The 20,461-nt window shown below is 41.7% G+C and overlaps 3 protein-coding genes across 3 annotated transcripts; 1 reads left to right on the plus strand and 2 right to left on the minus strand.

The window, feature by feature from the left end:
- Positions 1-453: 453 nt before the first annotated feature.
- On the plus strand, positions 454-1,488 carry TRUGW13939_09202 (uncharacterized protein; the record flags this gene model as incomplete). The annotated part of the gene is made up of 1 exon (XM_035492327.1): positions 454-1,488. The coding sequence occupies one exon, from the start codon at positions 454-456 to the stop codon at positions 1,486-1,488; it is 1,035 nt and encodes a 344-aa protein (XP_035348220.1).
- Positions 1,489-11,046: 9,558 nt separating this feature from the next.
- Positions 11,047-12,441, minus strand: TRUGW13939_09203 (uncharacterized protein; the record flags this gene model as incomplete). The annotated part of the gene is made up of 1 exon (XM_035492328.1): positions 11,047-12,441. One exon carries the CDS (start codon positions 12,439-12,441, stop codon positions 11,047-11,049), a length of 1,395 nt encoding a protein of 464 aa, XP_035348221.1.
- A 2,635-nt stretch (positions 12,442-15,076) lies between these two features.
- Positions 15,077-16,684, minus strand: TRUGW13939_09204 (uncharacterized protein; the record flags this gene model as incomplete). The annotated part of the gene is made up of 1 exon (XM_035492329.1): positions 15,077-16,684. The coding sequence occupies one exon, from the start codon at positions 16,682-16,684 to the stop codon at positions 15,077-15,079; it is 1,608 nt and encodes a 535-aa protein (XP_035348222.1).
- Between the last annotated feature and the right edge of the window lie 3,777 nt (positions 16,685-20,461).

Genomic DNA, 20,461 nt, shown 5'->3' on the forward strand with positions numbered 1-20,461 from the left:
ACGCTGAGCCAATTAGCAGTCAAAGGGCTTGTAACAATCGATGCCTTTTTTTTTTGTTTACACAATCGGCCTCATATTCCTTTCTTCCTCAAGGCGTTTTTTCTTTATTTCGATGGAAATCTCCTGCCAAAGGCGGCATGGAAGAAGTATAAAAGAATGGATCGGTTCAATGTTGTTGCCGTCAACCACAAAAACCGGCATAGCTGCTCTCAACAGTGACTGGTTTTATATCAAGAGCCCTTTCAAACAAAACCAGTGACTAATATCAATCGTTGTCATAATCGAGTCATTCTTGTTTGTGCACCTGACTCATTCTCGACCGCGGTCATTTCCTTCCCCGTTTGCTCACTTTCCCGCCCGACAAACGACCATCTTGACTTCACACACTCCCATCGACTCTCCTCTATTCTTCACTAGATCAACAGTTTTCATCTCTATAAAGAAGCTGACACGATGCATCGTCAATTCGGCTCCTCCGGCAGAAACAAGTCACCCCGGAAAGACAACGACATGCTCAGTCCTAGCGGCGCGTCGTACTTTGCTTCACCGTCAAGCCATGGCTTCTCGTCGGCCAATATTTTCCCATCCAACTCGTCTGAATACACCAGCAGGGGCCAGGAACAGGTTCCTAGTGCTCCGCCCCCTTACTCGGAAATCTCAAGGGACGCTCCAATGACACCCGCGACCAAGGTTACGCCGACGCCCTCGACACAGAATATTGATTCTGACGACTCCAAATTTTCCTGGCTAGGGAAATTCGACACCATCTTCCTCGTGGATGACAGCGGGAGCATGATAGGGGAACGCTGGAGACAGACAGGAGCGGCGATTTCTGCCATCGCTCCGATTTGCACGAAATACGACCCGGATGGAATCGACATTTACTTTCTGAACCATCGCAACTGGAGCCATCCATCTAGTGGCTATCTCAATGTCAAATCCGCCAGCGACGTGGAAAAGATCTTTAGCTCAGTGCAACCAGGGGGAGGCACGTTTGTTGGTGAGCGGCTTCGAAATATTTTGTTTCCGTACCTGGAACGTGTCAAGACGATGACACAAGCAGAGAAGGATAGTTTTGGAAACCTGAAAGATCCCAGCCTGGACGTCCGTCCGATCGTAATCATCTCCATCACAGATGGGGATTTTAAGGATGACGTAACGACCGTCGTTAAAAATGCGGCTATGGATTTAGGCGAGTACAAGGCGAAAGGAAATCAGGTGGGAATCCAATTCGTCCAGGTTGGCAACGACTCTAGTGCTCGGCGCGCTCTTAAGGCACTCGACGATGAACTAGCCAAGACGCCGAAGGGTGAGAAGAAGATCCGAGATATTGTCGACACGGTGCCGTGGAAGCAATCTTCGAAAGAGCATTTTAACGGGGATTACCTGCTGAAAATCGTGCTGGGCGCAGTGAACAAGTCTCTTGATAACCAAGAGGTTGGCCGCCAAAAGGGCCGATTGTTGTCTAGGGTGTTCGGACTAGCCTGACATGTGGTTTTGGCGGGCATCAGGCTTTTCTTTTCTTTTCTTTTCTTTAGACCTGTCTCCTCGGGCGATTAGTATTTTTAGAGGACGTCCATAATTGCTTATACCCAAATTGAAAGTATTATTTTATTTATTATTATTATTGCACGTTCCGTTTTTAATAAGCAACAGCAAGTGGTGGTGATCTACAAGATCAATATGAGTTGCGGATATAGTGGCTAAGCAAACTAGTTTTAGTCCATTCCTTTTGATTTGCAATAATAATATTCACTTTCTTTTCATGCAGACAACACATTGAAATCTAGCACATATTTGTCATATATGTACATAGTATTAGTATACAGAGACTGTCGCGCCAAGCCTTTTCCGTCCAGGGGTAAGCTAATGCACACTATTGGACAGATAGGGTGGGGCAGCGGGGCTTGACGAAAGCAACTAAGAATAAATTCGACGCTTTTGTTCTGATTATTCTACTTGTCATTCGCCCGCAGATTATTATTAGTATTAACTTACTAACGTATTTTATAACCCCCGTCGGCCACATAAGCCATCTCGGCCACCCCCTCAATTTTCTCCCACTTTCCACCCTACACATATTTGAAAATCGCACCAACACAGCAATATGCCTCGGAACGCTACAAAAAATCCCTCAAACGATAAAAGTAGACTTCAGCTTGCTGTAAACGCGTTAAAAAAAGGCTAAATCACCAGTATGCGCGAAGCGGCGCGCCTTTTCAACATTCCAAGATTAACACTTCAAGATAGATATAGCAGTTGCTTTCAACACTCATATAAACGCGCCCACAACACCAAATTATCAGAAACTAAGGAAATATCACTTCATAAATGGATTATTTCTATAGATAAGCATAGCTACCCCATCAGGCCCTCAATGATAGAGCTTATAGCCAATTACTTGCTTGCTAAACATGATTCCATTAACTTATCACCTACCATTAGTAAATGCTAGGTAAACAATTATTTAAAATATCAGCAAGACCTTAAAATTTATTATATTCACAAATATAACTATAAACATATTTTATATAAAAATCTAATAATTATAAATAGCTTTTTCAATAATCTTACACGCGCTTTTACCAAATACAGGATTATTAAAGATAACATTTAGAATTTTAATAAGACTGGGTTCACTATAAAGATTATTTCTACTACAAAAATTATATGTAGCTCTGATTATAAAGAAAAACCTCATCTAGTACAGTCTAGGAATCAGGAATAGGTTATAGCTATAGAATATATAAGTATGTATGGAATCGTGTTACTCTTATTTATTATATTAAAGTTAGTTAATAAGCTGTTTAATTGGTATAATTTACCCTGCTTATCTTCTAATTAATTAATTATTAAGTTGCTAAACAGTTAGACGTCTGATGAACTTAGGATTGAATGGCTTTAAAAGATTTTTAACCTTTATACAAAACTAATTATAACTAAAAGATACCACATACTGGTTCTTAATAATCATAACAGTCATCTTATATCTTTATTTGACCAGTAATATATCTAGATTAATATTATTCCTATATATATACCACTATATTCGTCTTATCTGCTTCAGCTGCTTAATATAGATATTTTTGCAGTTCTCAAGCAATTATATAGACGTGCGGTTAAAAACCGGATGCGCTACAGTGTTAACCATATCAATAAAAATAATTTTTTGATGATATATTCGGAAATTCAAGATAAAGCCTATTCTATATAAAATATTAAAAGTAGCTTTGTAGTAACTGGTATTTCTCTATTTAATCTAAAATATGTACTATTAAAGCTTAACATTCAATTACAAACATCTATCTTCTTTAATATAGCTTATTCTAGTGCAAATTGGTCCCTAAAAATATCAAAAAATATCAAAAATTTAATCTGCCAGGCAAAGACAATAGATTAATTTATAAAACAATATCTTACTAATTCAAATTCATTTACTAAGTACGCATTAGACTAATTAATAAAAGGATGCTCTTTAGTGATAAATTCTGCTGTGACGGCTGAGCCTGAGGCTATCCCCAAGGGTAGGAGCGGCCTCGTGGCCGGATGGGAGGCCTCAGGCAGGAAGGGCATCAACCCTAACCCGCGGTGCCAGATCTGGGGATAGCCTCACCCTGGGGCTATAAGGGGTCAAGCTGGTTATCTAAACACACAAGATAAAACCTTTCTGTAGGTCCTGGTAGTTAGATTCTTTTCCTATACTTATTATTTTAGAGAATTGTATCTCTAGATAGAAATTAAATATCTTTAGAAAAGGCATATTATATTATAATAAGTATTATTATACTTTATCTTTATTTTTTTTATAACTAGTATAGCTAGTACTTAGCTATAGTTAGTGTTCTGGTTAGGAATAGACTTTTCTTTATTTTAATCTTTTTATATTTAGTATAGTCTGTATAGCTATAATAAATATTTTATTAATGCTCTGATTCTGAATTTTTATTTATCTTTATTTAAAATCTAGAAATCTTGTGAGCTAGTATAATAGTAAGACTAAATATTACTAACAGATATTAGTATGGTGAGAGCGCTAGTAATAATGATATAGAAGAGCCTAGTCGCTGCTTAATTATTAACTTTAAAGAACTGAAGCTTGGAGATATTCTTAAGGGACTACTTAATAAAGATGAATTTTTTAAGCTTTATAGAAGCGATCTTAAAGGCTTATTTAAAGATTTATTTTAATATCTTTCTATATAGAAGAAATAACTAAAAGAGGCTTTTACTAAGTCTAGTAATAATAATATAGAAGAAATTGACTTTATAAAAGAGGAGATTCAGAATCTCAAGAATAATCTAACTAATCATTGCTAGGCTATATCTGAACTGATTATGGAGCGTAATATTATAATTATTAATATTTCTCTAGCTAGGAAAGATTATAAAAAGAAGACTATTAAGCTGCTAAATAGCTAGCTACTATTAGATAGAATTAATTCTAAGTATAAATTATAGAAGATTAATGTTAAGAATAAGTTAGAAACTAATACTGATCATTATCTAATAGCCCTAGCCTGTATGGCATATGTGAAGGGAATATATAAAGGAGAAATAGCTAACTATTTATTTCCACAATTCTAGAAGGACTTAGTATAATATTATTAGGATATTAATAACATCTTTAAGTATCTAAGAATAATCTATATAGATAAGAACTATATGATCAATATGAAGATAGAACTTTATTATCTAGTAATAAGAGATTTAAAGTTTCAGATCTTTTTATTAAAATTTATATTTCTTATCTAGGAAGCTGGCCTTACTCTATTAGAATAGAAGAAAAAACTCTATTATAAACTCTTATTTGATATATAGTATGCCATGATTAAGAAAAGCACTAACTTAATAATGTTATACTAGATCTTTGTATAAAGATATTACATTACTGTCAACTGCTTTGAGCAGATTGTTGAAAAGGAATGACGCGTCTATAGCTATAGAATTAGGAGTAATAAAGGCTATAGTTAGGGAGGCTATTAGTTAAATACCTCCAGAAGATTAAAGCTGAAGAATAAAGCCTTTTAACCATAGCTTTTCTAGGAAGAAAAGAAGAAGCTAATAAGTAAAAATAAGTATTTTAATTATAAACTGAGTAGTCACTATACTGATAAGTGCCCCCTTAAGAAGAAGACTCCGGATCTAAAGGCCTTAGAGAAATAGAATAAGGATGATGCAGGCAAAGAGTTAGAAAACATCTATGTCTAGAAGAAGTCTCTTTCTTAGATATATCAAGTATAGACAACAAAGCTTTAGATTTCTCACAGCTGATAGAGAAAGAGAAGGATAGTATAACTATATCTATTCAGCTAGCTAAGAATAGATATTCAATTTATACTAAAGCTTTAGCTAATACTAGAGTCAATAGATTTGCCTTTTTAAATGTATTTTTAGTAGAGAAGCTTATATAACACTTTTAGACATATATAGTACCCGTTTCTGAACCCTATAGGGTGAGAAGGTATAATAGGAAGACAGTAGAACTGGCCATGCACCTTATGATCTTAACACTGATTGTTGATAGCTGGATATAGCAGCATCTACCCTTTTTCTTAATATGACTAGGCCGTCACAATGTTATTTTAGATCATATATAGCTGGAGAAATATAATATATTAGTAGATTATAGAAATTGTTGTCTTTTATGGCTAGAGGATGTGTTTTTTAAAGATTAAATAGAGAGAGAGCAGTTTATTTATATGTTAAAGATAATACTAAAGAGAAATAGACTAGTTAATCTTGAGCATCAAGCTAATATGGAGTGCTGAGATCAGTTGATAAAAGAATCTATCCTATTTCTATAATTAGAACCCCAAAGAAAAGCGCCTATAGTTATAGAAAGAACGTAAAGAACGCAATTAAGAATAGAATTACAGAAAATAGAGAAAGCCTTACAATCAGAGAACGCCACAGGACCTTTTGGTAGTACTAAAAAAGTATTACCAGTTGTCAGTTCAATGAGAAATCTATATCACTAATACTTAGAAAGAAGAACGTATGGAATGGATATAGCAATTATTAAAGCTGCTAGATTCTATTATTATATGAAAAGCAAGACTATAGATGTGACGGCTGAGCCTGAGGCTATCCCCAAGGGTAGGAGCGGCCTCGTGGCCGGATGGGAGGCCTCAGGCAGGAAGGGCATCAACCCTAACCCGTGGTGCCAGATCTAGGGATAGCCTCACCCTGAGGCTATAAGGGGTCAAGCTGGTTACTTAAGCACACAAGATAAAACCTTTCCGCAGGTCCTGGTAGTTAGATTCCTTTCCTATGCTTATTATTTTAGAGAATCGCACCTCTAGATAAGAATTGAATATCTTTAGAAAAGGCATGTTATATTACAATAAACATTATTATATTTTATTTTTATTTTTCTTATAACTAGCACAGCCAGTACTTAGCTACAGTCAGTATTTTAATTAGAGATAGACTTTTCTTTATCTTAACCTCTTTATATTCAATATAGTCTATATAGCTATAATAAATATCTTGTCAGTATTCTAACCTTAAACCTTTATTTACTTTTATTTAAAATCTAGAAATCTTGTAAGTTAGTATAATAGTAAGACTAAATACCGCTAACAGATATTAATATAATAAGAATATTAGCAATAATAATATAGGAAAGCCTAATCGCCACTTAACTATTAATCTTAAAAAACTAAAGCTTAAAGATGTTTCTAAAGGATTATTTAATAAGAATAAATTTCTTAAGCTTTGTAAAAGCAACTTTAGAGATCTGTTTAAAGATTTATTTTAATATCTCTTTATATAGAAGAAATAACTAGAAGAAGCTTTTATTAAGTCTAGTAATAATAATATAAAAGAAATTAACTTTATAAAAAAAGAGATTTAGAATCTTAAAAGTAATCTGGCCGACTATTGCTAGGCTATGTTTAAACTGATCACAGAGTATAATACTATAATTGTCAATATTTCTCTAGCTGGAGAAGACTATAAGAAGAAGACTACCAAGCTACTAGATAGCTAGCTATTATTAGATAGAATTGATTTTAAGTACAAATTATGGGAGATTGATGTTAAGAATAAGTTGGAAGCCAATGCTGACTATTATCTAATAGCCCTGGCCTATATGGCGTACGTGAAGGGGATATATAAGGGAGAAGTAGCTAACTATTTATTTCTATGATTCTAGAAGGACTCAGCATAATATTACTAGGATGTTGGTGATATTTTTAAGCATCTAAAAATAATCTATATAGATAAGAACTGTGTGATTAATATAAAGATAGAACTCTATTACTTAGTAATAAAAGATTTGAAGTTTTAGATCTTTTTATTGAAATTTATATTTCTTGCTTAAGAAGCTGGCCTTGCTCTATTAGAATGGAAGAAGGAACTCTATTATAAACTTTTATTCAATATGTAGCGCGCCATGATTAAGGAAAGTATTGATCTAATAGTGTTGTACCAGACCTTTATATAAAGATGCTATATTACTGTTAACCGCCTCAAGTAGATTGCTGAAAAGAAACAACACGTCTGTAGCTATAGGATTGGGAGTAGTAAAGGCTATAGCTAGAAAGACCACTAGTTGAATACTTCTGAAAGATTGAAGCTAAAGAATGAAGTTCTTTAATTGCAGCTCTTCTAGGAAGAAAAGAAGAAGCTAATAAACAAGGACAAGTGTTTTAATTGTAAACTGAGCGGTCACTATGCTAATAAGTGCCCCCTCAAGAAGAAGGCTCCGGATCTGAAGGCTTTGGAGGATGATGTAGGCAAGGAGTCGGAAAACACCCATACCTAGAAGAAGTCTCTTTCTTAGGCGCATCAAGTACAGATAATAAAGCTTTAGATCTCTTATAGCTGATAGGGAGAGAGAAAGATAGTATAACTATATCTATTCAGCTAGCTAAGAATAGATATTCAATTTGTACCAAAGCTTTGGCTAATACTGAAGCTAATAGATTTGCCTTTTTAGATGTATTTTTAGTGGAGAAGCTTGTATAACACTTTTAGATATATATAGTACCCGTTTCTGAACCCTATGGGATGAGAGGGTATGATGGAAAGATAGTAGAACTAGTCATGCATCTCATAATCTTAACACTGGTTGTTGATAGCTAGATACAGTGGTATCTATTTTTTCTCTTAATGCGACTAGGCCATTATAATGTTATTTTGGGTTGTATATGGCTGGAGAAGTATAATATATTGATGGATGTTACGGGCTAGGTCCCGTCTTACTGGCCTTATGTAGGTCCAGGAATTAAGTAGATTCAAATATGAGAAAAAGAAGGAAAAGGTTCACAGAGGTTCGCATTGTCGAATATTAATACAGGCGAGTATAGGTCCTGAGGGCGCCCTAGCGAATCTGGTATAGTGTCAGAGGGTTTTTCTATAGCGAACCAGATACAGACCAAATACGGTTATTCTACAAGAGCAAAGCCTAAGTATCCCAGGGGCTAAGACCTTAACATTACTCCCCCCCTTCAGCAAGAATATTATAGTGTTAAAGCCAGTAGTTAAGTGCTTTAATATCTTCTATAGACCAGGCAGATTCCCATATAGATCACACATATCTAATCCAACAGACAAAGTATTACTTCATATATCCATAGCCCCAACGTATAGTCCGTTCGTCAAGTATACTATCAACTAAATACTCTTCATTACCTTCTACTAAATACGCTAATAGCTGGTAATTATATCAGATCTGTGAAGAGAGCGGACGTATGCCCATAGGGCAGAGGAGCATTATATAAAAAATATCATGAATAGTTCCAGAAACATTAAGTTAGTACACATAGGATTCCACTTTCTCTAATATAGTATATTTCACATATTAGGCGTCCAGCTTCTTCAAAAATCATTTAGTCCAAATATTCTAAAGGTCTAACTATACCTTCTATCCTACTTTATACTCCAGAAGAGTCTTTTAACAACAGTTCGCACTATCTTCTATTCGCTGCTGTGCTGAGACAAGCTCAGTCTACGCTATATCAAAGGCCTACCATAGCTTAGTAACTATATCATTTACACATTCAGCGGCAGGTCTTTACTACTCAGATGTGGAGATAGCTTCATCTAACTAGAGTAATTCAACGTTGTATCTATAGGTCAGGAAGAAGAGACTAATACTAATTGCAATAACATCGCGCCTATTTATTATAAATTACACAATTACGATTAGTAAGCTCTAGTCAATTTAAAGATAGATATAGAAGTTCCACAAATATTTTTCCACCATAGAGTTAACACATTCCGTCTGTCCATCAGTTTAAAAATAATGCGCAATTGACAATCGTCTTATAATCTTTAGACATTCACATACACCTTTCCAAAGATTATTAACAAATTACGTGCCCCAATCCAATATAATACTGCTAGGCAGCCCATATTCACGTATGAATCGGTCAACAAACTTCAATATCACTATCTCAGTATCTATGTGTTTGCATAGTACCAATATAATCCCTTTTCCCAGTCAGTCAACAATTACCATAAGATTCATATTCCCATCAGACATTAAGAGTTTCTCTATAAAATCCATACTAATATCTCACCACATTCGCAAGGGAACAGAGAGCAGTTTTAATAACCCTTATCAGCATTGTCTCCATACAGTGTTCACACCACATTTATCACAGTTATTCACAAACCTTCAGACATCCTCAGATAGATTCAGCCAATATAGTTATCAGGCCACAATAGCATAGATCATGTTTCGGCCTGGATGTCCAATAAAATAAGAGTCATATATATCTTATATAATACAAATACAGAGTGGTTCACTATTTAGTACCCATTATTAGTTTCAAAATAATAATCAGTCCACTGCATCAATCGTGCATTCGGATACCATAGTGCGAAGTTGTAGATCTTAAGAGAACCATGAAAACTTCTAGCATACAGCCTTTTTGATTCATTTATAATTCTTATCCTCAGCTTTAGCTAATCGCCACTATTCTCCAATTGACATTAAGTACTCTATGTAGATAGCATGGACATAGGGTTCAGGTGTGGTGTTCAATAAGCGACCCTAGGAAGGTTGTTCTAAATAGTCTCTCTATACCTTATTAGGATTGATAAGACACTTATTTCAGTATGCTAGACGTTCATCATCAATCCCATCAAACATATCTTGCGAGCATCACAATAGTGCATCAGATCTAGCAGCTAGTCGCCCTAGCCAGTATTAGAACTTATAGTTAAAATATAAAAATATACCAGCCCATCTCATTTACCTTTCATTCAACCGTCGGAACTGCATAAAGTATTTAAGATTCCAGTAATCAGTCAGAATAGTAAACTCCTTAGTACTAATTAGTTCAGATTCTCATTACTTTAGATATGCTATTATTGCCAATAGCTCCTTATCGTGGATCTTGTAATTGTACTCCGCGGGTGTGCATTTTCAGGAGAAGTAGGCGCAGGTTCATAGAAGTCCTTTGTTATTGTATTGTAATAATGTCCTCCTTATGATATATCCCAAAGAGTCAGCTTCTATAATTGTATTCTGCTCGGGGTCGAATTATACTAGTATTAGGTCGTTTATAAATATTTATTTTAGTTGTTTAAAAACTTTATTAGCGGCCTTGGTCTAAATAAAGATAATTCCCTTTTTAGTTAGTTCTGTCAGTAAACAGATTATATTGGAATATCCTTAGATAAACTGTTGGTAGAAATTTATAAACCCTAGGAATGATTATATGTTTTTCACATATGTTGGGGCTTTCTATTCTAAAATGGCAGAGACTTTTATGGGGTCTATTTGGATCCCTTTTCCAGCTTCTAATATTATTATTATTATTATTTAATCAAATTTAACGTCTATACCGAGCCCTAGGCTATGACAGACAGCGATTCGTGTGGATTAGGCCTGCTTATAGGGGTTGCCCCCCATAAGCCGGTGCCTCTACCCCCATTGGATCCAGGCTTTCAAGGTATCTTGCACTTTCCTCACCCCATGCCGCTTATATGCGCAGGACGATTCGGGGGCTTATAGTGGGTGGCAACCACTACCCCCTCCTTATGGCCACTAACGTTTGGGCGTTGCCTACAATAGCGGGCCGCCCCTGCCCGCTATCCTTCCCCCTCTCGCTCTCCCTCATCCAGGGCCTCAATGCCCCAATTATCAGTCTTATAGGCCTGCTCCCAGGCCTGTTGGTTATCCTCTCGCTCCCTAATGGCCCCTATAAACGCCAGCAGCGCTGTAGTGGCCTTTGGGTCCTGGAATAGGCGTGCTTCGGGGCACTGCTCGCTATCCTGCGGGGCCTTTACCCCCGCTTCGGCCAAGCCGGCATATAGTTTTTCCCGCTGGTGGCACCACTGTCGACAGTTTGTAAGAAGGTGTCTTACCGTCTCAGTCCCCCTAGAGCACCCCAAGCAATTAGGGGAGTCTCGGGCCTTGATTCGGTGCAGATAGGCCCCGATTGGGGTGTGGCCGGTCTTGAATTGGTAATACCGCCGCGCCAGGTGCTTGGGGGTGCTTGCCACTATTGGGTCAAGCTTCCATCCCCGGGGGGGTTGGTAGGCCTGGCCTACCTGTTGGGTGCGTCTTGCAAGCTTTGCAGTGAGCCAGTTGGCCTTGATAGCGCTATAAGTCTCGGTGCATGCCCGCCGGGCATGGGCCAGTGAGATGCCTGAGTACTTGCCTGTACAGGGCCTCCCTGCAGCTTTCTTAGCGGCCTTATCGGCCTCCTCGTTGCCTGGGACCCCTTTATGGCCTGGCACCCAGCATATGGTAACCCTGCGGCCGGTGGCCTGTAGTTCCCCGGCTAGGTCGTGTGCCCGCAGCGCTAGGGCTTGCCCTGGGCCAGGCCGGGTATGCTGGAGCCTGCTTATAGCGGCCTGGGCGTCTAAAAACACCCTAATTGGCCCTATAAGATTCTCTGCCAGCGCCCACTCTAGGGCTTCGACTACTCCTATTAGTTCTGCATCAAAGACTTCGAAGCCTGCGCCCAGGGGAGCTAGGCGCGACCTCCAGGGGCCAATAAGTGGCTTATAAGCTACTGCAGCGCCTACGCGCTGATCGTCTAACCTAGAACCGTCTGAGTAAAGGTCGGTGTTCCCTATCCCACTTAGGGGGTCTGAGGCTAATTGCATAGCGGTTTCAGGGGAGTCTATCCTGAAATCTAGTGGTATAGACCTATTACCAGGCTCTATTGTACGCTCAAAGCCCTGGGAGGGGTCGGCGGTCAAGGCCTCTCGTAGCCTGCGGGCCAGGCCCATGCCCAGCTTCCAGGGGCCTCGGCGGGTTGGTGTTGCCCAAGCTCGGTCTTCTAGTGGCTGCTCTCCAGGCTGTGCATGGGCGTCTCCCTCCCTAAGCGTTATAGGGAGTATTTCTGCTGCTGGATGCCCCTGGGGAAGTCCTAGGAGTCTCAGGGCATACCGCCGCTGTTTACTATCTAATAGGGCCTCTGCTGGTTCCAGAGCTGCCTCCCTTATAAGCGGTCCTAACGGGGTGGACTTCAGCATGCCTGTGACTGCCCGGGCCTGGTTATTAATTAGGCCCTGCAGTCCTTCTAGGCAGTTCTTTTGCCCATGCCACCAAAGCTCGGCCCCATAAAGCGCCACTGACTGCGCGGTGGCCTTTTGGATTCGCCATGCCAGGCCTGGGGGGAGCCCCTGGGCCTTGCACAGTGCCCGCACTCGTCTTTCAGTATTTTGACCTTTTTGCAGGCGGTACTTATAGTGGGCTTTGAGGGTAAGCTTTGGATCTAGTAAGACCCCTAACCACCGGATGGCTGTTGGGGAGAATGCCACTAAAGCGTCTTCTACCTGCACCCTAGCTTCCTGGACCTGATTTTTATGTTCCCTGCTGGTGGCCCTAGAGAATAGGATGGCCTCTGTCTTTTTAGGGTCGAATTTGACGCTATTTGCCAGTCCCCACTCAATAGCAGCTTTTGCCGCTGCTTCTAGCTGCCTGCAGATCTCAGAGACCGAGCTTCCCTGGGCTACCAGGCCTATGTCATCGGCATAGGACAGGGCCTTGATTCCTGGCACCTGCTGTTCCATAGCCTGAAACACACCCCGGATATAGATAAGAAAGAGGATTGGGGAGACCGGTGAGCCCTGGGGCAGCCCTGAGTCAATAGGCTGTTCAGGGGCTTTATAACCGTCAATTACGAGGCTGACCCTTCTATTTGTAAGGAAGGATAAGGTCCACCTTATAAGGTCATTATCTAGGCCTGCAGCTTCCATAGCCTCACTAAGCTTATAGGGGTCAACATGGTCGAAGGCCCCCATAACATCAATAAAGATAGTGCCTGTGAGAAGCTTTTGAGTCCATCCCTCGTGCACTGTTTGCACGAGGCAGGCCACCGCGTCAATAGCCCCACGGCCCCGCCTGCACCCCATTTGTCCAGGGTGTAAAGCCCCCTGGGCCTCACACCAGTCCGCTATAAGGCCTGCAGCCAGCTTCTCAACAACCTTGCCCAGGCAGCTAAGCAAGCTTATCACCCTCCAGGCCTTCACCTGGGTGTAATCGGGCTTCCCTGGCTTCCGAAGTAGGATGCCTTTAGCGGTCTTCCAGGCCCCTGGGTGCACCCCAAGCCGAAAGCACTGCCTAGCCATCCCTATGATTCGGGGCGAGTCTAGTGCCCAGAGTAGCCGGCATGCTTTAAAATTGAGCCTGTCGGCCCCCGGAGCTTTCTTGATGCTCTGGCTGAATAGGGCCTGATGCACCCGCTCTGGCGTTATAAGCATGTGGGCCTGTCCACCTGGCAGCTCCCCAGGAGGGGAGCTACGGGGGGCGTTAGGAAATGCCGTTTCCCTGATTAGAGCTTCTTTATCGGCCATGGTAGTGGCAGGGGGAGCCTCTAGATCCGGGCCTTGGAGTGCTGGGGTGGTGGGATTAGTCCGTGGCTTAGTGTACTGTAGGGCTATCCAACACCTATTAGGATCTCCTGGAGAAGGCTTTTCCAGGTCATCCCTAGGGCCTTTGGGAAAAGGGTTCCCAGTGGGGTTAGAACCCTTTTTCCACTCTTCCTTCCCCCCAGGGCCTCCCTCAGCAAGGAAGGCCTCCCAGCAGGTCCTTTTAGCCGCCTTTATTTCATGGTAATAAGCGGTTCTTGCAGCCTTGAATTCGGTGTCGGTACAGGCATGGGCCTGCCACCGCTTGCGGGCTGCAGCCCATAAGCTCCGGGCTTGCCGCAGCTCTGGCTTCCACCACCGCTTAGAGCGTGCACAAAGCCGTACTGCTTTGGCATGCCTATCGAGTACGCTGGTTAGGGTGTCCTGCACCCAATTGGCCTCTCTAGCAAGGTCTTCCTCGGTGCATTGATCACTAAGAGGGGGGTGGCCTACAGCCTCTGAGGCCCAAGCTGCTGTGGCCAGCTTTAGGGCTTCCTCGTTTACCTGCAGAGCTTCTATCTGCCACCCAGTAATCTCCCCGGAGATTCCTCCTGGGGGGGGTTCTAGGGCTTCCCAGGCTAGGACGATAAGCTCATGGTCAGATGTTGTAGGCTTATCCTTATCCACCTCCCAGGCTTGCAGAGGCCCTAGGGTTGGCGAGGATAACGCTAAATCAATAATTGACACCCCCTCGGTCTTCTTATAGCGTGTGGCCTCCCCCAGTGGGTTATTAACATATAGTGAGTGCCGCTCTATAAGCTGTTCCAAGGGCTCAGCGTTAACCCGGCCCTTGGCCAGTGGGTTCCACGAAGGGCTATGGGCGTTGAAATCACCCACTAATAGGCACCTACCCACTATAAGCAGGTCCCAGTCTGCGTCCTCGATGGCCCGGCGTCGTCTAGGGAAGGCCCCTTGCCACCGGTAACTGGCCCCAATCCACACATCATAGCAGTTGACTATTCTAGTGCGTCGGGGGGCATGCCCGCTAATTATTGGTGCTTCCCATATGTCCAGGGCCTGTAAATAGGGGTGGTCTACTAAATCAGTGCGGTTCTCGACCCTAACCGCCCCTATAAGGTCTTTACGGATGGCCATAAGCACCCGTTGATCCCGCTTCTCCCCCCCTGGCCAGTACAGCAGATAGCCTGGGTGGGAGAAGTCATAAGCAATATAAGGCTCTTGCAGGCATATAATGCCTATTTGCCGCTCTATCCCCGCTTCTAGAGCCCCTAAGGTTGCGGGGTAGGTACGGCCGCAATTATGTTGAATAATCAACATTAATAGGGGCTGCAGCTCCAGGCGTTGGTGTTGGACACGGGGATGAGTACGGTAGGGGTGATGTCCCTGGGGCATCTTCCATAGCGTCATCGACCTCCCTAAGCTTTGGGGCTTGGGGGGCGTCCTGGGTAGTGGTTGGGGGAGAAGCCTCCTCAGCAACGCCTTCCCATTCAGTCCATTCAGGGGGGGGAGGGGGCATAACGACCTCTACGCCAGGGAAGCGCTTATGGAGTCGCCGGCGGGCCTCCCGAAGCTTGGGGCACCCCGGGGAATCAGCCTGGTGCTTCCCCCCACAGTTGCCGCATTTAGTGGGTGCATGCAGGCATGGGTGGCCTGTTTGGGCCCTGCAGTCTAGCACGTTGCAGGTGTGCTCTTGGGCTTCATGGGCGCCAGCACACACGGTGCAGAGTGGTGGTCGGGTGCCGCAGCCTCTATAAGTTCGGTGGCCAATGCCGCAGCATCGGGTGCAAACGGTGTCTTTACCCACTTCGTGATAGGGGCTGGTAGGGTGCCTGTTGCCCCCGAAGCGTACGCCCCGGGCGAGTAGCCTGCGGGCGTCATCTAGGCCTCCTACTGTTATAACGATAGTAGAGAAACGCTGCTTATTAGTCTGGATAGCCGCTATCGGCTTGATCCAGGTAGGGTTTCTCATTAGGGTGCATGTGCCCCCTAATTCAATTTCTTCCCTGGCTAGGCCTAGCCCTGAGGCGCTATAGCGGGCTACCGGCACCGCATGCACCTTAATCTTGTGCCACTGTTGGTCTGCTTCCACTGAGATGACTGCGGGGTCGACCCGGTGGCAGGCAGCCACTAATAGGTCCTTATAGGCTGGTAATAGCGAGCCTACGGTGCTTCCTTGGTCCAATAGGGCTGAGATAGCCCCTGATTCGGTGTAATTGGCGTCTATTACCCTGGCGAAGTTCGGGAAGCCTGCCTGGGCTAGGCAGCGGTTAAGCTGCAAGATGACATCAGCTTTAGACTTTCTAGAGGCGGTGCGGCCATTTTCACGCCTAAATATAAGCCTGCGGTCTCCCTTGTTGCTTCCGCGAATAGGCTTCAGGCTCCCTGGGTCCATTTGGACTTTTGGGGGCTGGTTCGGGGAGTAAGCCCGTTTTTTTGTAACGATTTGCCACTCCTGGGCATTGCTGGCCGCTATATCGGCCCACTGGGGGCCTGCTGCGGGCTTCACCCCAGGGGGTGGTTTTGATATCGGGGGTGAGGCTCTGCGTGGCTCTATGGGCTTAGCGGCCCTATTCGGGTTAGCTTGGGGGCCATGGGCGACCTCTGCAAACGTCGTCCCCTGGGATGGCAGAGGCTGTCGTGGGCCCTGGCGGTCGCCCCCTGACGATAGGGGCTTTAGGGGGTGGTTTGGGGCGTTCGGGGAGGCCTGTTGAGCTTCTAGGGTTGAGAAACGGCGCTCCAGAGCGCCCAATTGGCCTGTGAGGCGCTGCTCCATAGCCTCTACCAGAGAGGTCATATAGGCCTTCATAGCGGCCATCTCCGCGTGCAGCGCGCTATTGCTGCTTGCAAAGTGGCCTAATAAGGCCTGTTCCATGTCCTTGTAGGCTGGGCCGATTAGGGCCTTCATGGGGGCTCTTTCTGCCCCGTCAGGGCTGTGTTCCTGTAGTCTCTTCCCTAGAGTTTTAGGTGCTTCCTGGGAGCCTGGCACGCTGCTTAGGGGGGGAAACAACTCCCTAGGGTTGATTTCCAGGCTAGGCAAGAAGCCCTCGCTCTGAGGGACTGTTGCACTTGCCTCGGGGGGCGCTGGTGGTGCTGTCCCCGCTGGGGTGCCTATATAGGCCCCTACGGGGTTCACCAGACCTAGCGCCTGCCCCCCTGGGTCTAGGGGGTGGTTGTCGATATTGGGGAGTCCAGGGGCCATAGCGAAGCCCTGGATGCCTTCCAGTAGCATTGAATTTCAAAAGGTTGATTTTTGATTTTCCCGGCGGGTCCAGCTTCTAATATAAATCTGAGGTATTTTGTTGTCTGTATCTTAAACTCGCATTTATTGATATCTAGCTGTAGTCCTGCAGTGCGTAGGTGTTCTAGCATCTTTATTACCTGTTTCCGATGGTGCGCGCGGCTGCCTTTTATAAAGATAAGCATGTTATCTAGATAAGCAGATACAAAGTCGTCTAGAAACTTGTGAAGGGTCTAATTAATATATTGTTGAAACGTGCTCGGTGTATTGGTAAAGCTGAAAAATATTATTAACTATTTATAAAGTCTAAATCTAGTTTAGAAAGCTGTCTTCCACTCATCTCCTTTAGTAATATGTATTTTATAGAAGATTACTATAACATCAAGCTTTATAAACCATTAGGCTTTAGATATTTGTTATAAGGTTTTATGTATTAATGGTAGTAGATATTGGTTCCTTTTTGTTATAACATTGAGCGTCTGATAATTGACATAGAAGCACAGTCTTTCTCTAGGTTTCTTTACAAATAGTACCAGTGCTGCAGCAGGTAAGTTATTTACACATATGAAGTCTTTTAACAGTAAGTTATAAAGAGTTTTCTGTAGAACCAGCAGTTCTTCCCATGACATGTTATAGAAAAGGCTCTATAGTATCTCTGGCTTATACCCCTTCGCGTCGGTATTAATTAGTTCAATCTAATAGTTGATATTTGGACGTGATAGTAGTAGCTTATTAGCTTCCTTTAAGTTAAATAGTTTTAGGAACTCATGGTAATGCTTAGGTAGCTTGTTCCCTGGGTCTATCTATAGTTTTAAGGCCAGAGCTTTCTTAATATCCTATATAGAGACTGTAAATATATCAACCTCTTTTTTTTTGCTTCGCATCCTTTTTAAAGCGTTCACCACAGCTATACTGATCTATCGGGGGGTATACTTAGGTTGTAATAGGTTCTTTTTATCAACAGATATTCTATTTCTGAATTCTAGTCAGTCTTTAGCGACGTCAATTCTTACATGTTGGTGTTCCATCCATAGAAGATCCAATATCATATCATATTTATACTTCGGAATTATATAGAAGTAGGCTTTCTCTTGTATATTTCCCCCAATATTTAATGTCACATATGCAATTTCTTTGATGTATTAAGATGCCGAACCATCATATCCCTTAATAGGTTAAGGTTTAATAGCACTATAATTCAGCTTTTTCTTTTGAGCAAAGGTCTCTTTAATGATCCTATAGATAAGGTACCCACTATCAATTAAAGCATTGGCATTGGTTCTATGGTCTAACCATATGTCTATATTGAATGGGGATCCGTTAAACCTTCTAACCATCTTCTTAAAATTCTCAAAGTCATAAGCTGTTTTATATTTTGGCTCTTGCGGGCAACTTTACGCAGAAACTACTCTTTTAACTCTAATATACTATCTAAGCTTATATTAAATTTAGTTTCATTCTCCTTTACTCCGGTGTTAGATATTCTCATAAATATATCATGTTTCTTCTTACTACAGTTCCTTGGAGATAGCGCCTAACAGAGCAGCGCAGACTCAGGACAGTATTAAGCAATATAACCCGGTTTTCTGTATTAAAAATAGTTGTCTATTCTAACAATATTAATTAGCAGGCCCGCAGATGTCTAGTCTATAACTTGGGGCTATCCTCTGTTGGGAGAGGTTCCTTTTATAAACAGATAGGAAGTGTTCCGTTTATATCAGGACTAGATATTATTAATCCTTTTTAGCTCTTCAAAGTCATTCGCTATTTGATGTAAGCGTTCACAAAAAGCTTTGTACTACTTTAGTATGTTGCTCTTAATAGTCACACACCTTATTTCTTGGTTAATCATAGTTTTCAGTTATAAGATTTTTATATTATCAGTCCATGATTAACCTCCTATAAGAAGTAATATCCATTCAAATTCGCTGATAAAATCCTGGAAAGGGATACACCCCTGTCGTATACAATTAAGTTCAAGATTCGCCTTCTCCACAAGTTAATAATCTTTGAACAGCACATTAAGGTGCGCAAAGAAAGCTTCTAGTATAGCAAGGATAACCATATTTACGTTCCCATAAAACCACATCCAGGAGTAAACCTTCATCTAGGCCTTTCCTACCAACCATCCATAGGCATACCACAGTTACTCATACAGTCCTCCGATCGCTGGTACATCGACCATCAATTTTACATATAGAATTGCCACAAACTGCATATATCATAAACAATCAGAATCATCATATTTATCGGGATAGTCAAAAGAGTAACGCAGTTTATTCACACTATACATAGAGGTTACCGATGGTATAGCATCAGTAAAGACCTCAGGCATAGATAGTTCAATCGTATTGTTAACTTGTCCTTCAATATACAATAGACAAGTAGACATATTTATTAGAAGAAATTCTATTTATTGCATTTATTCCAATAACAGCTGGTTCAGTTCTAAAGGTATATCTCTTCAGTCCAGACCATTCCTCGGTGGGCTATTCATCATAATAAAGAAATTTCTCAATGCTCAACTTGGTCGTCGAGAAGCAACAATATAATAATTCAATCCTCCAAATAAGGAGAGTTGGTACAGTTCTCAGGGACTCAACTCGAACAAACAAAAAACAATCATATAGCTCAACCCTTCAAGTGAAGAGAGTGACACATTCTCGACCCTTTAAATAAAAAAGAGGGGTGAGACGTTCGAATCTAATATTACAGGCTAGATCCCATCTTACTAGCCTTATATAGGTCCAGAAATTAAATAGATTTGAATGTGAGAAAGAGAAGGAAAAAGTTCGCAAGGGTTCACATTATCAAATATCGATACAGGCAAGTGTAGGTCCCAAGGGCACCCTAGCGAATCTGGTGTAGCGTTAGAGGGTTCTTCTATAGCGAACCAGGTGCGGACCAGATGCAGTTATTCTACGAGAGCGAAGCCTGAGTATCCCAGGGGCTAAGACCCTAACAATGGATTGCAGAAACTGTCATCTTTTATGGCTAGAGGATGTGTCTCTTAAAGATTAAATAAAGAAAGAATAGTTTATCTATATGCCAAAGACAATACTAAAGAGAAATAGACCAGTTAATCTTGAGTATCAAGCTAATATAGAGTGTTAAGATTAGTTGATAAAAGAACCTGTCTCACTTTTATAACTAGAATCTCAAAGAAAAGCGCCTACAGTTATAGAAAGAATATAAAGGACGTAATTAAAGATAGAATTATAGAAAATAGAAAAAGCCTTATAATTAAAGAATACCATAGGACCTTTTAACAGTATTAAAGAAGTGTCACCAGTTGTCAGTTTAATAAGAAACCCATATTATCAACACTTAGAAAGAAAGATATATGGAATGGATATAGCAATTATCAGAGCTATTAGATTCTATTATTATATAAAAAGCAAGACTATAGATATCTTTATAACTAGTCTTTATAAGATAAAGCAA

Source organism: Talaromyces rugulosus, chromosome V (genome assembly GCF_013368755.1).
Source record: "Talaromyces rugulosus chromosome V, complete sequence".
Classification (NCBI taxonomy): Eukaryota; Fungi; Ascomycota; class Eurotiomycetes; order Eurotiales; family Trichocomaceae; genus Talaromyces; species Talaromyces rugulosus.